The sequence below is a fragment of the Mus musculus genome, chromosome 17 (assembly GCF_000001635.26).
Source record: "Mus musculus strain C57BL/6J chromosome 17, GRCm38.p6 C57BL/6J".
Lineage (NCBI taxonomy): Eukaryota > Metazoa > Chordata > Mammalia > Rodentia > Muridae > Mus > Mus musculus.
The window spans coordinates 80279678-80289167 of record NC_000083.6 but is presented as its reverse complement, the minus strand read 5'-3'; the positions used below and the strand labels follow the sequence as shown (position 1 = coordinate 80289167).

General features: G+C 42.8%; 1 protein-coding gene across 10 annotated transcripts in view; it reads left to right on the top strand.

The window, feature by feature from the left end:
• Dhx57 (DEAH (Asp-Glu-Ala-Asp/His) box polypeptide 57) overlaps positions 1–9490 on the top strand; it is a 52173-nt gene that overhangs the window by 1309 nt on the left and 41374 nt on the right. For 8 of the 10 annotated variants that reach the window (XR_003952074.1, NM_198942.2, NM_001163759.1 and 5 more), the window contains exon 2: positions 7740–7972. Coding sequence is in view for 6 of the 10 variants with exons in the window: in NM_198942.2 (NP_945180.2) it covers positions 7746–7972 (227 nt within the window). In the remaining 4 variants the exon portion in view is untranslated. Of the gene's footprint in view, positions 1–7739; positions 7973–8083; positions 8249–9490 lie in introns of all 10 variants that reach the window. The other 2 variants (XM_030249433.1, XM_030249434.1) reach the window with 1 other exon arrangement.

Sequence of the window (9490 nt, the reverse complement as noted above, 5' to 3'; positions counted from 1 at the left end):
GGAAACAGAGGCAGATGGATCTCTGTAAGTTTGAAGCCAACCTGGTCTACAAAGCGAGTTCCAGGGCAGCCAGTGCTATTTACACAGAGAAACCCTGTCTGGAAAGACATAAAGGTGGGGGGAGGGGGGTGGGAGAATGCGATTATTGAAAATTCAGTTTGTGCCATTCCTTCAGTCACATGTTAATCATTTCATGTCATTATGGTTTTGTGAGTGTATGTATATACTGCTGTCCTTTGGAGAGCTCGTGGTTGGGGCTCAGGATGTCTTGCCTAGTGGGGATCTAGGGTTAGAGAGTAGTTAAAATAATTGAGGGGTGTTGTTTGTTAGTTTGTTTTTGTTTTCTAAGACAGTTTCTCTGTGTAGCCCTGGCTGGCTTGGAACTCACTCTGTGGACCAGGCTGGCTTCCAACTCACAGATCCACCTGCCTCTAAAGGTGTCTGCCACCACTGCTTGGCAAGTTTTACACTTTAAATTGAAAGAGGACATTATTTGTGTTTTTGTTTGGTTTCTCTATGGTGTTTGGCCACTTGTGGGGAGGGGGGGTCCCACTCACCTAGGAGAAACTGTCTTTCCTGATTCTAGCTAATGACCCACCCACCAGGGAATCTGCCATTCGTATAAAAACTAACCAGTCTTGGATTCAAATCTCAAACCACCACCTTTATCTACCACTCACAATGCAGCTAATACTGAAGTCAGGTACCACAGCAAAGAAGAATCAGTTACCAAAACATTTGTTGAAAGCTTTACTTAAACACACACACACACACACACACACACACACACACACACACGGCATTCCACCAAAGCCAGAGTAGCCTATTTAGTATAAATGTTCTGCTCTGTTTACACAAACCAACAGTAAAACTTCTGAGGAGCTAGCATTCTATCTCAAAGTCTCCCTGACACAGGCACTTCCTCCTGCCCCTCATAGCCACAGCCAATGGAGTTTCGATGTAAACACCCTATGTCTTCCTCCCCACCATTTTTAAGACACTGCATTTCTTTTCTCTAACCTGAACGACTGTAATAGTTGCCCAACTGAAACTATTATTTCCTTCTGTGCACTCTGGCCTCATCCCAGCACCTGGCCCAGGGCGCTAATTGATGTTCCGAGCTTGAAACCTTCGCATCTGTCATTGCTGCTGCTTGGATGTTCTCTTCACAAGTATTTCATGGCTCACTTTCTCCACCTATTCATATATCCACTCATAGGTTATTGAGTGAGGCATTCAGCAACTACTCTGTAATAGCCTTGTTCTCTTAAATAATTTTTTTTGTTAGAACCTTTTTATCTTTTTTTTTCCATTTTTTATTAGGTATTTAGCTCATTTACATTTCCAATGCTATACCAAAATTCCCCCATACCCACCCACCCCCACTCCCCTACCCACCCACTTCCCCTTTTTGGCCCTGGCATTCCCCTGTACTGGGGCATATAAAGTTTGCGTGTCCAATGGGCCTCTCTTTCCAGTGATGGCCGACTAGGCCATCTTTTGATACATATGCAGCTAGAGTCAAGAGCTCCGGGGTACTGGTTAGTTCATAATGTTGTTCCACCTATAGGGTTGCAGATCCCTTTAGCTCCTTGGGTTCTTTCTCTAGCTCCTCCATTGGGAGCCCTGTGATCCATCCATTAGCTGACTGTGAGCATCCACTTCTGTGTTTGCTAGGCCCCGGCATAGTCTCACAAGAGACAGCTACATCTGGGTCCTTTCGATAAAATCTTGCTGGTGTATGCAATGGCGTCAGCGTTTGGATGCTGATTACGGGATGGATCTCTGGATATGGCAGTCTCTACATGGTCCATCCTTTCATCTCAGCTCCAAACTTTGTCTCTGTAACTCCTTCCATGGGTGTTTTGTTCCCAATTCTAAGGAGGGGCATAGTGTCCACACTTCAGTCTTCATTCTTCTTGAGTTTCATGTGTTTAGCAAATTGTATCTTATATCTTGGGAATCCTAGGTTTGGGGCTAATATCCACTTATCAGTGAGTACATATTGTGTGAGTTCCTTTGTGAATGTGTTACCTCACTCAGGATGATGCCCTCCAGGTCCATCCATTTGTCTAGGAATTTCATAAATTCATTCTTTTTAATAGCTGAGTAGTACTCCATTGTGTAGATGTACCACATTTTCTGTATCCATTCCTCTGTTGAGGGGCTTAAATCATTTTTATATTTTTTGAAATAATAATTTCATCTCCCCTGCATCCTTTTCCTCCCTCCAACCCTCCTTTGTACCTCCCTCGCTTTCTCTTGTATCCATGGTCTCCTTTTATGAGTGTTACATACGTACATGTGTGTGTGTGTGTGTGTGTGTGTGTATATATATATATATATATATATATATGTATATATATATACAGACATATACACACACATATATACATATATGTGTGTATATATGTATATATATATATATATATATATATATATATATATATATATACTCCTAAACACATAAATAGCCTGCTCAGTCTGTATAATGCTGTTTGTATGTATATGATCCTAGAGCTGACCACTTGGTTTTGAATAAACAGTTGAGTGGCTCTTCCCTGAGGAAAACCCTTTCTCCCATTCTCAGCATTCTATAACTGCATATAGTTCCTCATCTATCTAGGTTTGAGGCTCTGAGCTTTCCCCTTTCTATGTTAGCATTCCATTGGTGTCCTTGTTCAGATCTTACCTAGGCAAACGTATTGATGAGCCTTCTCAGGTAGCCTCTTTGACATCTCTTGGAGACAGACCAGTCTCACAGTAAACTTCCAGTTCCTCTCACTCTCACAATCCCTTTGGTTTTTTTTGTTTGTTTGTTTGTTTGTTTTTTTCCATTTTTTATTAGGTATTTAGCTCATTTACATTTCCAATGCTATACCAAAAGTCCCCCATACCCACCCACCCCCACTCCCCTACCCACCCACTTCCCCTTTTTGGCCCTGGCGTTCCCCTGTACTGGGGCATATAAAGTTTGCGTGTCCAATGGGCCTCTCTTTCCAGTGATGGCCGACTAGGCCATCTTTTGATACATATGCAGCTAGAGTCAAGAGCTCCGGGGTACTGGTTAGTTCATAATGTTGTTCCACCTATAGGGTTGCAGATCCCTTTAGCTCCTTGGGTTCTTTCTCTAGCTCCTCCATTGGGAGCCCTGTGATCCATCCATTAGCTGACTGTGAGCATCCACTTCTGTGTTTGCTAGGCCCCGGCATAGTCTCACAAGAGACAGCTACATCTGGGTCCTTTCGATAAAATCTTGCTAGTGTATGCAATGGTGTCAGCGTTTGGATGCTGATTATGGGGTGGATCCCTGGATATGGCAGTCTCTACATGGTCCATCCTTTCATCTCAGCTCCAAACTTTGTCTCTGTAACTCCTTCCATGGGTGTTTTGTTCCCAATTCTAAGGAGGGGCATAGTGTCCACACTTCAGTCTTCATTCTTCTTGAGTTTCATGTGTTTAGCAAATTGTATCTTATATCTTGGGTATCCTAGGTTTGGGGCTAATATCCACTTATCAGTGAGTACATATTGTGTGAGTTCCTTTGTGAATGTGTTACCTCACTCAGGATGATGCCCTCCAGGTCCATCCATTTTGCTAGGAATTTCATAAATTCATTCTTTTTAATAGCTGAGTAGTACTCCATTGTGTAGATGTACCACATTTTCTGTATCCATTCCTCTGTTGAGGGGCATCTGGGTTCTTTCCAGCTTCTGGCTATTATAAATAAGGCTGCTATGAACATAGTGGAGCATGTGTCCTTCTTACCAGTTGGGGCATCTTCTGGATATATGCCCAGGAGAGGTATTGCTGGATCCTTCGGTAGTACTATGTCCAATTTTCTGAGGAACCGCCAGACGGATTTCCAGAGTGGTTGTACAAGCCTGCAATCCCACCAACAATGGAGGAGTGTTCCTCTTTCTCCACATCCACGCCAGCATCTGCTGTCACCTGAATTTTTGATCTTAGCCATTCTGACTGGTGTGAGGTGGAATCTCAGGGTTGTTTTGATTTGCATTTCCCTGATGATTAAGGATGTTGAACATTTTTTCAGGTGCTTCTCTGCCATTCGGTATTCCTCAGGTGAGAATTCTTTGTTCAGTTCTGAGCCCCATTCTTTAATGGGGTTATTTGATTTTCTGAAGTCCACCTTTGTAATGTCCCTGATCTAAGGTTCAGCAGTTGTGTTTGTGGGTGAGTCATTTGGGACTAGACACCACACAATCTCTGTTCTCAGCGTTTTGATCAGTTGTGAATTTCTGCAGTGGTCGGGTCTGTTGTACAGAGAGGTTTCTTTGATGAGGGGTGAGAACTGATAGATTTCAGAGCTCAAAGTAGAGTGACAGGCGGCAGAAAGGGACCAGAGGCTGACCTCAGCAGGTGAAACCGTTCATTTCAAACCTCAAAGACAGACACTCTTTCACAAGAAAGGGGTGCCTGTTGGAGGAAAGGGAATACTTGGAGTCTCGAGAGAGGCTTGGGACTGAGGAAGTTAATGTAGCCCCAGGGATCTACGTATGAGCCTCTCCTTCCTGGTATTGTTGGCTCAGTGGAGTCAGCCTATCTTGGGGGGCTGGCTGTCTCAGCAAATCATTTCCTTTCTGTGGCTCATTGATAATGGCTTGAACAAGGTTAGCTGTAACCTCAGATGCATTCTGCTTTTACAACCAAGGCACTCTATCCAGAACTACACTTTTAACCTGTGGCTATGAGTATTTGCAGTGTAGTTAGCAGTTGTATTAATTGAGTAAAGTAGCAGCTGTAAGTTCTGCTCTGAGGTCCGTGACGTCCGTGAGGAACTCGCCTGGTTTTCAGTCCCAGGGCTGATTTCTCCTCTGTTGATGAGGCTTCAGTTCCAATCAGAGAGCTGTTGGTACCACCAAGGACTGCATGCCACTATTCCCCCCTTAGGGTGATTGCACCAGGCTGGCTGTTTTGTTTCATAGACATTAAAGCTGGGTAAAGCTGTTGTTCATTTCCTTCTCTGGGAAGCTTGCATGGTGCTTTCTGGTACCATCAAACCCAGTCCTCAGGGAGAGGGCTTTCAGGTCAGATCCAGCTCAGGTCCGCTGGGCTCTGTGTCTGCACTGCAAGGAACCTTCAGCAAAGGGACTTACCTTCCACCTCTAGGGTGCAACCATAAATTTGTGGCTATAGTTTGGATATTATTTGTCCCCTCAAAAAAAAAAAAAAAAAACTCATGTTGAAATTGATTACCAGTATTAGAAGTTGGATTCTTTAAAGGTAGTTAGATAATTAAAAGAGATTAATACCACAAGGGAGAGAGACCAGTCTCACGAGATAGTTATTATAAAGCGAGGCATTCCCTTGTGTTTAGACTCTTCCTTTAGCTTCCTTTCTCCTCGCCCCTGCCCTGCCCAGATGCAGTGCAAAGACTCTGACTGTCATCTGCTCAGACACCACGTGCTGTGTACTTCCCAGCCGTCAGAACTGTGAGCCCAAATACAGCTTTAGTAAGCTTAGCTCTTCTGTGACAGCAGCCCTGACTGACTATCCACCCGCTTACCATCTACCAGACCCTCTAGAGAGTTAGCTGCTTCACCAGGCATGCGTTTTGTCTTAGCTGTCAAATCTTCAAGATCTGGCACATAAGCTTTCAATAAATACGTGTAGAACAGATAAATCAATGCATGGGTCCCCATTCTTACACGTTATTCATTAATCTTCACTCATACCCCAGAAAATGTTGAATTCTGCTCTCTGCGAGATGCTACATATGCTAGAGATATGGTAGCAATCAAAACAGACACAGTTGCTGCCTCCAAAGAGCTTTCTAGGCGTAGGAGAGGAAGACTCAGTACGTATATAAAGCCATGAAGGATCTTGAAGAAAAAGTACTAAGAGAGCTAGTTTTAAATTTCCATGTGTTTGTGAGTTAACCAATTTTGTACCTGCTTTTAATTTCTAATTTCATTTTATTTTAGTAGCAGAGTATGTTTTGTGTTATTTCTGTCTTCTGAAAATGTATTGAGGTAGCCGGGCGTGGTCGCTCGAAACGCGGAGGCATGAGGGTCTCTGTAAGTTCAAGGACAGCCTAGTCTACAAACTGAGTTAAAGAACAGGCAAGGCTGTGAAACCCTGTCTCCAAAAACCAACAGCAACAACAACAAGTAGTGAGGTTTGTTTTCCAGGTTAGCATATGGCTTATCCTAGCCAACATTCCTTATGTAGTTGAACAGCTACTTTGTTGTGGGAGGCCATGCCTGTGAAATCTGTGCTGGTACCTACAACTTTCTAGCTAGGTGGCAGAGGCAAACAGTTCTCTGAATTTGAACTTGAGGCCAGCCTGGTCTACAGAGTAACCAAGATAGCCAGGAGGACTACACAAAGAAACCCTGTCTGTGGGGAAAAAAAAAAAGCCATCTCTCCTAAATGCCCCTGAGCTTGCTCTGCCATTATGGAAAGTGTGTTACTGGATTATCTATTTCCCCTTTCTTAGAGTTGTTGCTTTGTGAAGTTGCGTGTTTCACTGTTAGGTACACATCTGCTTGTAACTGTACAGCATCCTCCTGAGTTGGCCCTTTTATTGTTAGGATGTATCCTTTTTTAGCTAAAATAACATTTTTGTTGTAGTCTATTCGGTCCAATATTCATATAGCTAATCTGCCTTTCCTTAGTTTCTGATTGGCACATAATCTATCTGGAACATAAATTCTCAAGTCTTTCCCTCATCTTTTCCATTCTTTGGTTGTATCTTTGAATTTATATGTTATCCCCTTTTAAGAAGTGAGCCTGACAGTCTTTTGACTGGATCCCACTCACATTTGTTGCTGTTACTGAGGTAGTGGGAGTTATGCCCATCATCACGTTCTAGTTGTTGTCAACAAAATGTCTTGTGTTTGTTCCTCTGTCTCTAGTTTTCTCTGTGATGCTTTCTTTGTGAATTGACCATTAACTATTTCCTAGTGTATTTGATGATCTCTCTAGAGCAGCAGTTCTCACCGGTGGGCCAGGACCCCTACAGGGATCGCATATCAATTATTCTGCATCTCAGATATTTACATTATGATTCATAGCAGTGGCAAATTTATAGTTATGAAGTACTAACAAAGTAATGTTATGATGGGGGATCACCGCACCCTGAGGAGCCAAAAGAAAGTGTTGCAGCTTTGGAAGCTGAGAACCACTGCTCTACATCTGTTTTGTTTCCCACAACAGGCTTCCTCTGTGTAGCCCTGGCTGTCCTGGAACTCACTCTGTAGACCAGGCTGGCCTTGAACTCACAGAGCCACCTAGCTTTGCCTCTTGAGATTAAAGGCACGCGTGTGTTTAACTTCCCCCATATGTCTCTGTAGTACATTCTTGGCTAATAAATCTGGAGCTGGACAGGTAAGAACACTGGCTGCTGAATTTAATTCCCAGCACCCTCATGGTGGCTCTCAACCATCTGTAATGGGATCTGATGCTCTCTTCTGTCATGCAGCCATACATGCAAATAGAGCACTCATATACATAAAATAAATAAATAAATAAATATTAAAAAAATAAATGTGTGTCAGAGAAACTTACTACATATTAGTCCTAAGGTACATGCATCTGTAAAATATTAATGATAATAATGATTATGTGAAGCAATTTAGCCATTCTGCTTCTAACAGTCCATTTAAAATGTGTATTTTCTTTATTTCTTTAAAGTAGGCTTTATCCATAACTTTGATCAAAAAATGGCTACTATATTTTTGGTTTATGTTGTCTATATTAATTTTTTTGTCTTTCAGGTGAAAATGAGTTCTTCAGTAAGAAGAAAAGGCAAGCCAGGCAAAGGGGATGGAAAGGGATCGTCTAGAGGCGGAAGAGGAGGCAAAGGTCACATGAATAAATCTCATGGGGGTGGAGGTGGCGGCGGCGGTAGCTGCGGCGGCGGAGGCGGCGGCAGTAGAAAGGCCTCAAATAGAATTTGGGATGATGGCGATGACTTTTGTGTCTTCACTGAGCCCAAGCGCCCGTCCAGGTCATTATGCATTCCCTTACATGTTATTTATGTGTGTGTTTATATGTGTGTGCTCTGGGGTGCATGTGGAGGTCAAAGGACAACATGTAGGAGTTGCATTTCTTCTACCAGGTGGGTCCCAGGGATCAGACTCAGATGACCAGGCTTGGTGGCAGGCACCTTGTCCCAGTGGGCGGCCGTGTGGCCAGCCCTTTGATAGAGCATCAGAGAGTTAAGATACAGGAACGGTTGCAATTCCTAATATGTGGTACAACCGATGGCCAAGAAGTGCGTGGGGTAAGTTGTTCCAGTCTGGTTAGTGTTCTCACCTGAAATTCTGGCAGTCTCTCTCTTCACAGCTTTTTTAAAGCATGATGGTAAGTAATAGGGTTTTTATTTTTTAAATAGGTTGAATTCTGACTTTTGCTACCTTGTAACAATGAAACTAGAAGTCATGTTACTATTGAGTTAAATGTTTCTAGGAAAGTAAATACTAGAAGAGATAAAAGTGCAACAAAGTTTAAAATCTTCTGTAAACTCCATAGGTTGATGTTAAAATTAAACAGCCCAAAATGCAAGCCGCTGTGTCTTTCTAGTTGATGGGTTTCACCTGTCCCCCTGCATGATCCATCACTTGATGGCCTTGCGTGGTGACCAGTAACAGATGGTGTCACCAACCTTCCTCAGCTCCAGCTTCTAATTAGTGAATAGACAGAATGCTAGTAAGTCGAGTGGATGGTAACAAAGGAAACATAGCTAATATGTCTTATACAGTGTAAATATAAAATTTCCGATAAATAAAAACTCCTAAACTGTACTAAGTTGTATATGGGACTCGTAGAGGTAGAGAGACTTTGTTAGCCATACATATCTTCACAGGAACAGCAGTTCTGAATACTGGTAAGGAAGGACCTATAATTGGGCGCAGGGCTTGATGATATCATAGGTCATCTGAGCTTTTAGCCTAAGTGGATTCAACTGTATGCATTCAGAAAAGGAAAAGAGACAGAGACTCTAAGTCATTAAACTGGCTACCAGATCAATTGCTGTAATGAGTCTGATTGGAGGATTTAAATACATATTCTTCATATGTGATCACTAAAAGAGCAGGATTGCCAGGTGTCCCACCAGAAAACCTACATGTTTTTCCTTCTCAAAAGAGAAAGGAAGGATGGAAGGGAGGGAGGGAGGAAGGAAGGAAAGAAAGAAAGTAAGTTTGAGACATTATGGATCCTATTCAGAACAATATGTCTCAGTTAACGTCATATGAAAGCATAATTGCAGTTTTTGGAGAGTGGCAGAGAGGATCTCACTGAGGCTAGGCTGGCCTCGAACTCTCAGCAGTTCCTCAGTCCCTAAGCTCCTACTGGGATTGCAATCATGCCATCACACCGGGCTCTTTCAGAGTCATTCCAAAGTAGGTTTGTATCTCACCCACTGGGTTACGACCTCACTTCTGCGTTAAATGCAGATCCTTTGTTTTTCAGCACATACATTATAGGTCTTAGAGTTCTGCCTGTTCAAGTATCCATTAGCTAT